At 39.3% G+C, this 17044-nt stretch overlaps 1 protein-coding gene across 1 annotated transcript; it reads right to left on the reverse strand.

Moving 5' to 3' along the window:
- Window positions 1–1048: 1048 nt before the first annotated feature.
- On the reverse strand, window positions 1049–1786 carry LOC132307149 (copper transporter 1-like). The gene has a single exon (XM_059804829.1). The coding sequence runs from the start codon at window positions 1657–1659 to the stop codon at window positions 1201–1203; it is 459 nt and encodes a 152-aa protein (XP_059660812.1). The 5' UTR covers window positions 1660–1786; the 3' UTR covers window positions 1049–1200.
- Window positions 1787–17044: the final 15258 nt, after the last annotated feature.

Here is a 17044-nt window from a genome sequence, read left to right on the forward strand (position 1 = left end):
GGCAGATAATTTAGTGATGAACCAGCCCTCCCGGACCCGATTTTATATATATATATACCTTTAAAATAATATATGTATAAAATATATATTTAATATTTGTAAGACCTTTGTTACTTTGCTTGAAGTGTCACTTAATATATTAATATTCACCATTTAGTAATTTAAAAGGTGAGTCAACTTATTTATCAGCTCAATTTGACCTATTGAGCTAGTTTTCTTTTTTACTAAATAATAAAATAGCATAACCCGTCCCGGCCCTCAACTAAATGGAGTAAATAGTACATAGTCGGTATTTTATCTGTCAAAGTAGGGACGTGGATGATATACCAATTACAAACCTATTCTGAAATAGAGGCGGAGTTGATATGATAAATTTTTTAACAGAGCATAATAGGATTTAGCCAAACCGCTCCAATTAAATTGTGAATAAGAGGTTTTTTAAATAAAACTAAAGTTTGAGCAATTAAATTTTTGTGTTTGGAAATTAAAACCATACCTTAAACGATAAATGTTCACAATTTTTTTGTGGGCTGGACATGTACAATGCATGTTGAGCAACCAGAACCGTGATAGAATTGTTCTTTATTTTGAGTCATGAGAGGCTCATTTGAATCGGTCAAATGATCTTCTCTTATTAGAGAGTTGATGATTCAAAGTCTTGTTAGTCGACTACTGCAATGTCCCTTCCAATCAGATAAGGACGTTATGATTCAAATTTGATTTTTCTCTAGAGGATAAGGAAGAGCCTCGGAGGAATGTGGTTCGCAAAACAATTAATGTGGGACAGAGAATAGTAAACTAACCATTAATCTCTTCTCAAACACAGTGTGTACAGGGCAATTGGGCAAATTATATCTTCTTTTTTTTCTTTTTTTAATTGTTTTTCATGCATCACTTGTAATAATCTTTGATTTCCTATAAATTATTGGAAATTTATTTCCATTACTAATTTGTTAGGGTTTTAAATTGAAATGGAATAAAATTTAATTTAAAATTTAAACCCAATTTAGCCCCCTATTTTCAATCTCAAAACACCAATTCAATGCAATTGAACATGAATCTATTTATTTTTTATTCATCAAATTACGCATTCCAACACTCAAAACACAAATTACCCACAAACCTTAAGACTGATAAAAAGAAAATATAATACTAATCAAATAAAAGAAAATAAAAACATCCAAATGCATATTCCAATCATCAACAACTCATCGGCGGAAGATCGGTGGTCTTCCCGGAGTGCGACGATTTCTTGAAAACCCTACTTCTGAAGAACAAGAACCCCAACATGTGCCCCGCTAGGACAACAATAAACACCCCCACATTGAAGGACATCAAAGCCAACATCAGCAGGTTAGCCAATCCGACCCGAATCGTGTGCATCAGAGTCTGGACCAACCCGGCTCCGACGTCCTTGGACCCATCCCTGAGCAGGTTGCAATGCGAGAGCCACTCGACGAGGACGGACAGGACGAAGACGAAGACAAGGGCCAACGCGTACATGCCGGGGCGGGTCCCAGGCCAGCCCGAGAAGAGGATCAAGGAGTCCGTGCCCCAGAAGAAGGTCATGTGCATCAGCGAGTGGTGCTTCTGCATGGTGGTTGCCGCCGTGCCGTTTGATGTTGGCGGGGATGGGCCGTGCATGTGAGCGTCGTCCATTTCCGGGGGATTGACCTCTCTCTCTTTCTCTCTCTAAAAGTCTTTTCTTTCCCCCCCTCTCTCTAGGAAGTGTGAGTTTGGGGATGGAAATGAGATGTGTGTGGTGGAAAATGGAATGTGAGTCCCTCTAACTAGATTGGTTGTTATGTATAAACGTCGTTTGATCGTACAGTGAAGTAACGTTTACGTTGTACAAAAGTCTACAAAAAAATCTTCATGTAGTACAAAAGAATTTGAGTTATGTTATTGTGCTTTAACCTATGTTGCAACCGGATTGAAGCTAGTAAATTCAACCGTATATTGTTAATAAAAGTGGACCTCACCCATCAAAATCTAATAAGGTTAAGAGAGATGCTATTATTATGCTACCCATATTTGTGCTAACTCTCTTTATTAGGGTTTTTATTTCATTAATTGTTATATCAACTATAGTTTTTATTATTTTTTACAAGAATAACCATAAAAGTCCCAAGAAGAACTTTAATCAGGCTGAATATTGTGAGCTTAATATTGGAACTACTTCATTTTATGAATGATTAAAATCATACATTCATAGGGTTGTCGTGTGCAATTCGATGGTCTAATTGATAGAAAATTATCAAGTCATTTGAACAATTCCTATCAGGTTATTTAGGAGTTGTTCAACATTCAAACGTTTTATCTTTTAATTCAAATTTAACCTAATTCTTCTCATATTTGAATAATTATTTTTACAATGAGGTTGTCTTGTGCTAAAAATGTTGGACGAATGCTTATTCTATACATATTTTAATTTGTGTGGTCATTTATAATATTCAATATATTTATTTTCTAATTCAAATTCTTTATATTGATATGAATAGCTTAACTTTGGGACAAAGATCAACTCAATTTTTCAAAGCGAAGCCTAACCTAGGTTAAAAAAACAAAGTTAATAGTTTGTTAGACTTGGGTTGGAGGGAAGTTCAATGGAAGGTCTGGGGCTTAATTTTCTCCTTTAGGTTGAGTTAGAGTTTTGTCACAACTGATCAGAACTAACCCGTCCGAATTTCATCCCTAATTAGTTTTAAACGAATTATTTTAAATCAGACCCCCTTAAACCCATGCATGTACGTATTGTTCTCCCACTCTAAGTTTGCGTCCACAAAAATTGCATCGAGTTGCATGCCAATATAAACTTTAATAAATTTAGGGCCGGTTTAGCATGCGCTTTGTTTTAGGCGTTTTGTTTTTAGTTAAAACAAAAACAATATTTTTGTTGTAGGAGTGTTTTGAAAAAAAAATGAAACACGTTTGGGAACGATATTTTACTTTAGAAATGTCAAAAACAGAAACATGTAAAATATTATTTGGTAGTTCATGCGTTTCAAAAATTTTGAAAACAAAACATGTTTGATTACTCCAATAATTGACACAAAAAAAAAAAAAAAAAAAAAAAAATGAAGAAGAAGAAGAAGAAGAAGAAGAAGAAGAAGTAACCCCTTAAGTGCGGGAGCAAATGTCCTACCAAACTATTTTGAGCAGAATCAGGTAGATCACTACCGCTGATTGTTCTTATTTTGTTTGATTTTGAGGTCATGATTTCGAGAGAGATGTAACGACGCTAACTGATGCCAAGAATTTTTTTTTTTTTTTTAAAAAAATTCAGCCTAACCTCCCCTAAAAATGGACCTACCGCAACCTGTTTAATTGCATATTTAACCTGTCATGCAACTAATTTCCGAATTCACGGCAACAAAAGATAATGATACAACCTACTAATCTAGACAATGCTTCAAGTTAGGATTATCCTTCCATTCATCAACAAGTTACATATCATCAAGTTCGCATCCTATATGTCATCAAGTATCATAAGTGTATTACATGATCATGGTTCTTCAAAAGAAATTTACATCATTACACCTTTGGAATTTTAAAAAAAATGAGGGATGAACAAAGGAGTAGTCTATTACAAATAACAAGGAAAATGCTCCTCTAACAACTTTCAAGTTGGGGTGGATTGTCGTCCACCGGTTCTTTTCCAAGACCTGAAAAAAAAATATATAGATATAGGGGTGAGCATATAGCTCAGCAGAGACACTTAAGACACAAATCTTGTATCCTTGTGAATTCAAGCAAAGCATAGGCCAATGGGAGATAGGGATCATACAACATAAGGGATCAAATACAACATACAATTCAATTCCAATTATAAACAATGCAATGCAATGCATGTCAATGACACTCCCCATTTTCATTCTCAAAACCATCACTTTCAAATGTTAATACAGTCCGCCCTTTGGTAACCCCGCCGCGACACGAGAGGAGGATTGGCTAGTGTCCCTGACCCTTGGTAACCCCGCGGCGTCATTATGGGGCCCAGCTAGCTCAACCACACTAGGGCGACTCCCTAGTCCCCTCTAAGCTATATTAACCTCCGGCCCGTTGGTAACCCCGCAACGACCGGGTTTCGCATAAAATCATTTCATCAAAAACACTTTCCCGAAATTTCCCCTTTTTGAAGTAAATCAATTCTTTCCCTTTTCCTGCCCAATGTCAATGCATGAATACCTCAATGACATACACAAGTTCATCATTCCATACTTTATCCAATTTAAGCAACATGGCATAATTCGCAAGAATAATCAAGAAAGTCATAACATGCTTATACATAACAAGTTCTAGCACAATGAACATATATAATCAAGTCCTAAACATGCTTCACATAGAACAATCAACAAATATAGTCACACAACTAACATATAGTCACACAACTAACATATATGCATACATATCAACAATTCTCTAGATTTTAAACAACTCATCAAATTAAACAACAATTAGAGGCAATTAACTCACTAAAGTACAAGATTTCATGAATTAAGGGCCCCTACCTCAAGATTGCACCAAAACCCTAGAAAATGGGTCCTCAAATTCGAGCTCCAAGGAAGACTCAAAACTGGAAATTGATGGTATGGATGCGTAGAGCTCGACACAAGCTTCGTTTTGCCTCAAACGGAACCTAATTCCAACAAGAAATGAGTGAGAAATCTAACCTCAAAGTTTAAACCAAAAAAATAAGAGAAAAATGAGCTTACGGGTTGAGAGAGAGATGCACGAAGAGAGAGAAAGGGAATCAGGAAAATGAGACCAACTTTATGGTCTTGACCCTTTTCTAAAGTGCCTTGTGGGCCCCATCATTAAATTATTTTTCTTTTACTTTTATATTACACTACACACACACAATAAATACACAGACATCACATTCTCCCCAACTTATAAGGATTTCGTCCCCGAAATCAAGACATACCTGAGGAAGAAAATAACGCTGGGTACTTCGACCGAACCTCCTGTTCGAGCTCCCAAGTAGCTTCCTCGACTCCGTGGTATCTCCAAAGGACTTTCACCATTGGTATCGTCTTCTTCCTCAACACCTTCTGTTGTGTGTCAAGAATCTGAACTGGTCCTTCTTCGTAGGAAACATCCTCATCAATGTCCACATCTACCCAACTCAAAATGTGAGATGGATCCGGTTCGTACTTCCGTAACATCGATACATGGAAAACATTATGGACCCTATCCAACTGTGGTGGCAAAGCAAGCCTGTAGGCAACCTCTCCTACTCGGTTCAAAATCTCAAACGGTCCAATAAATCGTGGCGACAACTTGCCACTTTTTCCGAATCTCATCAATCCCTTCCGTGGAGAAACCCGTAGAAAAACGTGGTCTCCCACCTCAAAGGATAACGGTCATCTCCGCTTATCCGCATAGCTCTTCTGTCGGCTCTGAGCTGTAAGTAACCTCTGTCTTATCAACTTAATCTTCTCAGTAGTCTCGAGTACAATGTCGGGTCCTAAGGCGGCTATCTCGCCTACATCAGTCCAACAAACAGGAGACCTACAAGGTCTACCATACAACGCCTCAAATAAAGCCATCTGGATGCTCGCCTGATAACTGTTGTTGTAGGCAAACTCAATAAGTGGAAGGTGATCCTCCCAATTACCACCCAAGTCAAGCACACATGCCCGAAGCATATCCTCCAAAATCTGGATAGTACGCTCCAACTGACCGTCCGTCTGTGGATAGAATGCCGTACTAAGATGCAACGCTGAACCAAACGCTACTTGAAGTCCTTCCCAGAACTTCGAAGTGAACTTAGCATCCCTATCTGACACAATGGTTACAGGAACTCCATGCAACCTTCCAATCTCCTTCACATAAAGAACACCAAGCTTCTCTGCATCATCTGTTGCCTTAATAGGTAAAAAGTGAGCCGTCTTGGTCAATCTGTCAATGATGACCCATACGGCCTCATTGCCTCTTCTTGACCTTGGAAAACCTGTCACAAAATCCATAGCAATATGCTCCCATTTCCATTGCGCTACAGGTAATGGTTGCAACAAACCTGCTGGCCTCTGATGTTCGGCATTCACCTGCTGACAGGTAAGGCATCTAGCCACAAACTGTGCAACATCATTCTTTATCCCGCTCCACCAATACTAACGTCTCAAATTGTGATACATTTTAGTACAACCTGGATGAACTGCAAAGCGGGAAGTGTGAAACTCCCGTAGGACGTCCTCACGACAACATGTGGGAACCACCAACAAACCCCTGAACCGTAGACCCCCATCTGCATGCAAGGCCCAATCTTTCACTGTCTCACCACTAGAGATCAAAGCGTAGATGGCATCTAAGTCCGGGTCCTGTCTCTGTGACTCAATTACTCGTACAACAAGAGTAGGCTGAGCCACAAAACTAAATAAGAACGCCGACTCACTGCAAACATCATCATCACAACACTGTAATCCCATCTCTGCTAGATCTTCAAGCATCTTCCACTTCCGAATAGCTAAACTGGCCAAAGTTCCACGAGATTTCCGGCTTAAGGCATCCGCTACCACATTCGCCTTGCCCGGATGATACTACAAGTCAAAATTGTAGTCCTCCAAGAATTCAACACATCGCCTCTGTCTGTTGTTCAAGTCCTTTTGGGAAAAAAGGTAATTGAGACTTTTGTGATCTGAAAATACCTCGAATCTCTCACCATACAAGTAATGTCTCCAACACTTCAAGGCAAATACAACTGCCGCTAACTCCAGGTCATGAGTAGGGTAGTTGTACTCGTGAGTCTTCAACTGTCGAGACCCACAAGCCACTACTCTACCATCCTGCATCAACACACATCCCAACCCGTCACGTGAAGCATCACAATAGATCACATAACCCAAGCCATGCTCAGGTATCACCAACACTGGAGCTGTAGTCAATCTCGTCTTCAACTCCTGAAAAGATGAATCACAGGCCTCATTCCAGACAAACTTGACCCCTTTCCGGGTCAAACGGGTCATAGGAGCTGCCAAACGAGAGAAATCCTTCACAAATCTCCGTTAGTAACCCGCTAAACCAAGGAAACTGCGGATCTCAAACATATTCTTGGGTCGCTCCCAAGTCAAAACTGCTTCAACCTTTGATGGATCAACTGATACTCCACCTTCTGAAACAACATGCCCCAAAAACTTCACCTCCTGTAGCCAAAACTCACATTTCTCGTATTTGGCATACAATCGGTGCTCCCGTAAAATCTGTAAAACAATACTCAAATGGACCTCGTGATCTTCCCGAGTCTGTGAGTACACAAGAATGTCATCCACGAAAATTACCACAAACTGGTCCAAGTAATCGTGAAAGACGCGGTTCATCAAGTCCATGAATGCCGCTAGCGCATTAGTCAAACCAAAAGGCATAACAAGGAACTCATAGTGTCCATATCGTGTACGGAATGCTGTCTTCGGGATATCCTCATCCCTAACCCGCAACTGATAATAGCCAGACCTCAAGTCAATCTTCGAGAAACAACTGGCTCCCTTCAACTAATCAAATAAATCATCTATCCTTGGCAAAGGATACTTGTTCTTGATGATGACATGATTCAACTTCCGATAATCAATGCACAACCTCAACGAACTATCTTTCTTCTTAGCAAACAAGACCGGTGCGCCCTACGGTGACACACTCGGTCGGATGAAACCTTTCATCCTCAAATCATCAACCTGCCTCTTCAATTCTTCCAATTCAATTGGTGCTATACGATACGGTGCCATAGAAATCGGCGCGGTACCTGGCATCAAATCAATAGAGAACTCCACTCCTCGGTGTGGAGGCAACTTTGTCAAATCCTCCGGAAACACGTCCAGAAAATCACAAACAACCGCAGGATAATCCTCTTTTCCAACATCATCTTCTTCGGCTATAAGGCTAGCCAAGAAGTAATCACCATGACTTCGTCCATGAACTCCATAAAACGATGAAATGTGGAAATCACTCCGATCTCCCACGAAAAAGAAACAGTCTCCCTCGGGAGTGCAAACTGTAACCCTTCCTCTGTAACAGTCAATCGTGGCATGGAAGAAAGCTAACCAATCCATCTCGAGGATGACATCAAAGCTAGTCATCTCAAGGAGGATAAGGTCAAACACAAAGGTCCGCCCAGCTATCACAATGGAGCAATCCCGCACAACTCGGCTCAATGACACTGAAACCCCAACTAGCGTATCAACACATAACGCCCGATCCATGAAACTAACCTCTAACCCCGATGCAAGTACAAATGATGATGAAATAAAAGAATGAGATGCACCAGAGTCAAACAAAACACGAGCCCCATAACCAAACACTGGAAATATACCTCGAAGAACTGACGGTCCAGAAGATGCATTGGTCTGTGCCAGTGCAAATACACGTCCCTGTGGTACCTGTGCCTGAGGACTGCCAACCTGAACACCTGACTGCTGCACTGACATAGTAGGAGTATCCCTCCTAACTGATCGTAAACCCTGTGAAAACATAGTAGGCTGTGGTGGTGGTGGTCTGAAACCTGACTGAACTATAGCCGATTGAGACGGCCTCTGTCGTGACCCCCTGCCACTACCTGTGCCTGCTCCCTAGCCTGGACAATCACGAATCAAGTGACCCTGCTGGCCACACCCATAACAAGCCTTCGGAGCTGACGAAACTGAAGACGATCTCATCGGACAACTGGACTTGTAATGTCCGGGCTGCTGACACTGATAACAAACAATTGCACTCCTGTCAGGTCCAGCTGGCATAGGAGTGGTAGAAGCGGATCGTGCAGTCTGCTGCCCCTGAAACTGAGATGGACTGCCCCTGTTCCTTTTCCAAGAAAATCCCTCTGAGGATGGCCCTGCACCCCTCTTTTGCTTCAATTGCTCTTTTCTTGCATCCTTCTCTCTATTGTCAGCCTCCAGCATCAAAGCCCTTTCCACTGCTTCAGAGTAAACCTTAATAAACTGTGCCGTGATCAACGGCCTCATTCGATCATTAAGACCCTAGACAAACTTCCGAGTCTTGTTAGCTTCATCTCTCACCACTTCTGGAGCAAAACGGGAAAGTGAGATGAACCTGTTCTCGTATTCCGCCACTGACATGCTCCCTTGAATAAGGTTATGAAACTGGTCTTGTAACTCCCATCTTTTGGAAAGCGGAAAATACTTATCATAAAACAGCTCCTTGAACCTGTCCCAACTCATCTCTTTAATCTTGTACTGGTTGGTGATCGACTTTCACCAAACCTTGGCATCCATAGCAAACTTGTAAGTTGCTAGGATGATCTTCAAGTGATCCTCTGTCACATCCATTGAGGTTAACTGAGTTTCAACTTGATCTATGTAGTTGTCGGCTACTATTAGATCCGCACCACCCTCAAACATAACCGGCATCAGCTGAGAAAACCCCTTAATGATCTTGAGACGCTTCTGAGCTGGAGTCTCCTCAACTTGAACTGTAGGTTGTGGTACCAACTGCGGCTGAGCAACAATAGTTGCTCTCACGGCATTTTGCAACAAACGATTAAACTCCAGTGCCACAGAACCTTCACCCACTTCTATGGTTACAGGTGTTTCAACATTCTCTCTTCTTGGGGGAACAGCTCTTGGGGGAATCAAGTCCTTAAGAAGCATGTTCTCATTAACTGGCTCCACCGAATTGGAGCTAGAGCTCTCACCAACATCGCCCCTTGTTGGCCTAGGGCCAACTTCTCTAGGTTCCTCACGCCGTGACATCGTGCTATAAAACGAGAAAACGATTTAGAAACATGACACTAAGACTGTGGACGACTCAACAAGAATTGATACCGTACAACACTTAGCACACAAGACTATGCAAGAAACATTTTAACATAAACAAGTAAGTAAGTAAGCACATAGGCAGTTAAGCATGCTCATTTAAATAAGATACCACGTAGCAAGTACTCAAGTAAGCAACACAAACAACATTCCATGCGACTCTATGTAGGCCTCTACCCGTCGTCCTAAAGGTTTTCGAACCTTCGCTTTGATACCAAATTTGTAACGATCCCAAAACTAGTGCCAAGAAATTTTTTTTTTTTTTTTAAAAAAAAAAATTCTTGGCATTAGTTTTGGGATCGTTACAAGAGATATGTAATTGAAATTGATTGAATTAATTAGTTATTTAAATCAATCAATTATTTGAAGCCCACATGGCAGGACGAATAAGATAATCAAATTGTGAAGATGACCATATGGAAGAAAAAATCAGTAGAGCTAGGGTTTCGACCAAACAGATTTAGGGCTTGAATGTAGAGACAAGTTTCTGATGTAAATGGGCCTAGACGGCAACGAATCAAACGAGTTGAATAAAAAATCAAACAAAATGGAAGAGAAAATCGAACAAATCGTACACAAAAAACTCTTTTCTTGTGTTTTCAAGAGTAAATTGAACAAAAACAAACCCTACAAACCTTAAATGAAAGATTTACAACACTTTACAGTGAGATTTTGTGGTTCTTGTTCACAAATTGCAGAGGGTAGGGTTTGGTCGCCTCCAAATCGCCAGAGGTTAGCACTTCAGAAGAGAGAAAGTGCAGAGAAAAATGGGCAAAATGTTTCAGTTTTCTTTATATACCTGGGCCAAGTTTATTGCAATGCTTATTTTTGTTTCGTCCGCTACAGTAGCCGCATAGTGCTAACACATCCAAAAACACCAATTTCTTATTTCAGGTTTTGGGCCCATTTTAAGAAATGTTTTGATACTGTTCGAATCACTCCAACGTGCGCTAAACATGTTGCAACCAAATCTAGCGCTACAGTATCAGACTTGCAACAAAAACACTAAAACAAAACAGCAACCAAACAGGCCCTTAACAACTGACAACACGAGTTCACGGGTGAGGGCTTTAATTTTTTTGTTTGTGGAATCGACTTTTTTTTAGTGGGGGCACGGGCTAATAATAAAAAAAAAAAATTTAAAGATAAAATATTTATAAAATAAAGGGTAAAGTGCATAAAACCCCCCTGAATTTTCAACCAATTGCACAAAACCCCCCTGAATTAACAAGTGCCCCCCTGAACTATGATAAAGTTGCAGTTAAGGACATCAGGTGAGGTTTCCGGTACCCCAAAAAAAAGGATTACAATATTACCCTTAGTGAAACTACTTGTATTGGTATTATCTTGACTCAAATCTTAACCATCTAATAGAATTGTGACAACGCATCACTACCTTATCACCTCATCCTTGTCACTGCCAAACACGGCCTTGTACGCAAGGCTTTCTCTCTATACGCTCTATTTTTTCCCATCGTCAACCAAAAAGGTTTGTCGGTTGTATCTATTTGTGTTCACCGGAATGAGACTTCACTGGTTTACTCGATCATGGAATTTGAGGTTGGGCTCTCGCCGGTTTCGCTGCTTGTTGATTTGTAGAGCTTCTCATCGGCGTCGGCAGTCATGGAGTTTGAGGTTGGGCTCTTGTGATACCCCCGGATTTCTGGATGCGGGTTGGCCAGGCCCACGCCCGATTACTCGAGGATATCAAACAAATTAGCAATTAACGAACACAGAATAATTATATCAAAAGAGATAAATAAAATTTGCTGAAATGAAAACTAAAAGAGTAATCCAATATTTGAAAACCTCAGAAAAATAACTCCATTGATAAATAAGATATTTCAGATACAACTGATTCACCACGAACACATATCGTTCTCCAATACAACTCGGGAATCCATCTAGTGGACCCCTAAAATAACCCACTGAACTCAAAAGACGGAAAACAAAACCCAAGTCTACACACAAAATATACTCCTATGTCATCGGTGGAGTAAACAACTGTATCTGCTCAGCACGATCAAGCTCTGCAGCCTGGAACTAACGAACACCTGTAAAGAATAATAGAAGAGTGGGTCAGGCCCACGAGCAAGTTCTAATCTAACTGCAATCCATACAGTGACCCGATACGCAGATACACCGTAGATACCTCACAATATCTATCTAGTCCATACATATATATATCCACACTATGGGACGTTCACTGAACTACAATAAGGGTCTCAACCTGAATAGAAGGCAACATGCGAAAACGCACCCAAAGGTGGGCATGAGTACCTAGACCTAACAGGGTACACCTTTACCTACTATAGCTAGCTACGCATCCACTGCATATACGCGTCCTAATCAACGAGTCTGAGACTCAAGCTCATCTCGTGGTACCATAACTATATATTTAAAGTCCATTCAAATCCATCCATAGGAACTCCAATAAATCGTTCAGCTTATTCAGCTGCACAGACTTATATAAGAGATCCAGTAAGTCGTTCAGTTTATTCAACTGCACAGACTTAAATATAAGGAGAATTATGTTTTTATAATTCGTGCCGTTCTTCCCAAAATAGGTAGGACTGAGTATTTTGAATCAGTCTGTCCATAGTATGTCACCGTCCCATACCGGTACATACAATCCACAAAATCCATATAATTGATAGAACACGCAAAGCCGTTCACCAATTAAAATCCATAAGGTAGGAATTAGCATTTTGAGCTAAACCATACCTAGTATGCCACCGTCCCATACCGGTGCATACAATCCTCCATATCCATGTAAATTACAACATTCAAATGATAAGCAAGTAATTTACAATCCAGAGCCAAACCTAGATAATTAACAGAATTTTAATGTGAGAATTCAGCAATTAAAATCCAATACATAATTCCAAATAATTGACCAAATTTAATATAAGAATTCAGCAATTAAAATCCAATACATAGTTCCAAATAATTGACCAAATTTAATATAAGAATTCAGCAATTATAATCCAATATATGATTCCAAGTAAATTACAAGGCATAAATAATAAGCACGTAATTTATAGTCCAAAACCAACCATCCACATCGTTGCAGAATAGTATTGAGTATTCCAGTAACTTAAATCCAAAATCATGTAAATTAAGGCTATAAATAATAGTACAATAATTTAAAATCCAAAACCAATATCCAAATAATTACAGAAGATTTTTAAATGTTTCAACAATTTAAATCCAAACAATTAACCATATAGTTGCAGGAGATGATTTAATAAATCAACAACTAACATCCAGAGCCTGCATAGATCACATCTAACACATCAATGACCCTATAATATATTTAAAACCATTTTATAAATATATTACATCCCACTGGAATGCCTAAAAATAAGCTTAAGCATTTAAAACTTCATCCATCCACCAACCGTATACAATTGTACATAAGTGTTATACAATTTGATCCGTTAATTTAGAATTAACCTTAAATCAATTTAGGGTCTTAATAACACCCAAAAATTAACTATTTAATCCCTCCGTGAAGTCTCATTAAATTTCTAAAATTTAATCAAGCTATTTAGTTCTTTTCTCTATTAGTAGCATACACCGTTGTATATTTTTACACTGCTTCATCATTTGTCTTAGAGACTTAAACCATACAACAATAAGTTTAATAACACTTAAAATTAACTACTTAGATCCTCTGTTAAGTCCCTACAGTTCATTAGAATCACTCAAAAGCTCAAACAGTGCTCAAAACACCAAACAGAGCCCTCGAAAACACTTTCTGGACGTAAAACAAATTGGAGCCGGCTCTTGGAATGGAAGAGCCAGCACTTCCCCTATTGGAGCTAGCTCCAATTCCCTAGGAGCCGGCTCTTGACTTTCTAGAGCCGGCTCTTGACTTTCTAGAGCCGGCTCTCTCCCTCTTGAGAGCCTCCAGTTCATCTCTGCTCCGTTTCCGTCAATCTGCTCCTTCTCCGATCAATTCCTACCCCTCTGCTTGTTTCTTAAACTGATCTAAAGGATCTAACACCTTCCTGATAGCATCCCCAAGGTTTGATTATAGCAATTTAAATCAATTAATAGAAGTAAACTTGTGCAAAAACTGAAACCTCATGCATGGATTACAACGAAGCAAAATGCAACAGAGATCTAAAACATAAATAGCAACCATCCTACGAGATTTACATAACTCCCGTAGTCTTTCCATACTTAGTTTACAGTAGTTGCAATAAAAACAGAGACAAAAACTACGACAAGAACCCTCATGCTTAAAGGACATAAAACTGAACCAACTTGTATGCACTGTAACAGATATTGCAGAAATCATCACAGAAATAATTCAAAGCATACATATGATTAATTTGATGTATAACATACATTAATGATTTAGTTGTTAATTTCCTTAAAACCCTAGAGCATATCTAGATGCACAGAACACGGCTCAAAGGAAAAGAGGAAGATAGAACTTGCCTGAATAGGTTTGCAAACAAACCCTTGTTGCCGTTGGTCTCAGTTTTTTCGACATCCACTGAAACTTGTCTAACCTCCTAGAACCTCTGCTCCTTCCTTCTCCTTGGTTAAACCTTGGAACCCTAGTCGAAATTCTCACAAACTGCTCTGTTCTCACCAAAACTCCCTCTGTAACTCTCTCTATTTGGCAGACTTTTTCGTGTAAAAGCTACAACAATATGTAACCCTAGGTTTAACATATACTGAGGTATTTATAATTGCAAGATTAAAACCCTAATCCACAGAGCCCTAACTTCGTCGGCCCACAAAGTAACCCAATTTAGTTACATATCAGATGCTTATGAGACGGCTCCAAAAACCCTAACTAAAACGTATCTAAAACCCCAGTTAATGAGAATTACATAATTACCCTGTTCAAAAATTAAATACTTAATAAATAATTAATTTAATAAAATCCATTAATTAAATCAAATAAGCAAGCAACGAATCATTTAAAATACATAAAATAAATAAAACAATTAATTAAAATAAACAAACAAATAAAGAATTACACCCTTAATTAAAATAAACAAACAATTAAAAAAAATAACACAATGAATTAAAATAAACAAACAATTGGACACATAAGCATATAGATACAAAATCAATTTAAAATGCACAAAAATAACATTTAAATTCCATTTTTATCCCTTTTAGAATTAGGGGTATTATAGCTCTCACCGGTTTTAATGGAAAAACCTTCATTTTGATTGGAGTGACCGAAAACAATCCCAGTGTTATCCCCTTTGGCGAGCACTGTGCCAGCCTTCAATTCTCTTTGCTATTCATAAGATCGTCTCTTTAAATTCGCCACATAATCATTTGTTAACTTATTATCTCTCTAAATCGATCAATTACTGAGTTTGAACTCATACAAACACTTCAATCTTGGGAATACAGGGATAAACCAAAAAACTGATTGTATCAATTTACAGGATGTAGCCATGGAGAGAAACGCGGTGGTGCCGGCTCAGAGCTCCATCGTCAAAGTGATGTCACGCTTGGTGAGTTTGAAACACAACTCTGCTCTCGGCGACGAATAAGTTCAACCAAATCAATTGTTCCCAGTTTTGGATGCGGTCTCAATCTCCATGAAAGATGGAAAGAGGTGCAGTTGCAATAGAGTACGCAACTCAGGAAGATATGTGTGTGTGTGTGTGTGTGTGTGTGTGTGTGTGTGTGAAATTGAGAGAAAGGTTAGGGTTCGTTTGCGATGGTTGATTGGTTGGTGATTTGGTAGGGATAGGGTTCCAACTTCCGACAGACAGATCTGGGGTCAATGGTAGTTTCAATTTATAGATTTGGGTTTTGTTTTGTTATGTTATGTGTTGTATAGGCAAACAAATAACCTATTGAATTAATCAATCACTGAGTTTAAACTTAGAAAAACACTAATATTTTGATGACAGTTGATTTGGAGCCTGAGTTGTACGATCAACAAAGATAAATCAATAAGCAGCAAAGACTGATTATAATCTCTCTAAATCGATCAATTACTTGGGTTTGAACGAAGATCTCGGTCCTAGCAATGTTTCTTCTTCAATGAGCCCAATATTTTCTAAGATTTTGGTAAGTTTTTCCCCCTAATTTGGGTAAGTTTCTACTCTTATGGGTTGGGTAATGTCAATTAAGATTAGAATCTAATGAGTATGCGCAAATATATATGAATTTACAGGATGTAGGCCATGGTGAGAAACATTAAGTTTAGCCAAATCAGTTGTTCTCTGTTTTGGATGTGGTGTCACGGTTGTTCAGTTCTCGATTTCCATAAAAGATAGAAAGAGAGGCTTTCATGGAAAGAAGGGTGCAGTTGCAACAGAGTACTAACCGGGGAAGATATATTCATGTACTATGTTTTATAATATAATATAAGGTAAAGTACACTAATACCCTGAGGTTTGTTATAAGGACACACAAATGAAACTTAGCCTGTTTTGGGACAATGACACCCCCTCAAGTTTCATGCAGGTACCAAAGACACCCCAATGGTAATGAATTGACATTTTTGCCCTCAGGCTTTTATATTGACCCATTTAAATGTTAAAATTACCTTTCTGACCTTAAATAATTTCTTTCCTTCTCCTCTTTCCGTACTATCTTTCCTTCATCCTTCCATTATTTATTTATTATTATTTTTAATACACAGACACAGACACAGACACACACAAATATACAATACATACAAATATATCCACACACATGCGGCGACGACGGGCAGCGGCGGTGGGCTTTCGTTCTTTGGTTTGAGGTCACGACAGACGATGCCCATGGTATGGAGGTGTTCGAGAGCGCAGACAATGCTCGAAAAATGGATCTGGCGGCGACGAGTTTGCCGTTTTTAACTCGGTGAGAAGATTCGATTGGGGAGAGGTTTTCTGCTTGGAATACGAAATGGAGAGCGAGCGGCTTTGGCTAGAAAGGCGAGTTCGTCACCAGCGTTTCGTAAGGAGGATGCTCGGAAAATGGATCTGGCGGCGGCGAGTTTACTGTTTTTGAGGGCGAGTCTCTCGCCACCGATGTCGTTGATCTTACTGCAAGTCACCATCAACAAATCTATTGGTGAGTAAGATTGAAATTGGATCCTGGGTCTCTTTTCGCCGGTCCATTTTTGGCAATTTTGTCTTCCATTTTCGGTGTTGTGGTTCATTTGATGATGTTGATGAACTGGTGGCGGTATATGCAATGGGGCTGATTTGTGGTGGTGATATATGTGTGTGTAAGGTTTTTGCACGAGAGAAAGATGGGGTATTAGCTAAATGAATGGGGAAAATAGGGATTGATTGCGCTGGATATTT

This window comes from Cornus florida, unplaced genomic scaffold (assembly GCF_030987335.1).
Source record: "Cornus florida cultivar Cherokee Brave unplaced genomic scaffold, ASM3098733v1 CherokeeBrave_3.0.0_Hap2_Chr05, whole genome shotgun sequence".
In the NCBI taxonomy this organism is placed as follows: domain Eukaryota; kingdom Viridiplantae; phylum Streptophyta; class Magnoliopsida; order Cornales; family Cornaceae; genus Cornus; species Cornus florida.

Excerpts from the sequence above, each read along its gene's own strand:
- LOC132307149 (XM_059804829.1), bottom strand. The coding sequence starts at position 1,659 with ATGGACGACGCTCACATGCACGGCCCATCCCCGCCAACATCAAACGGC.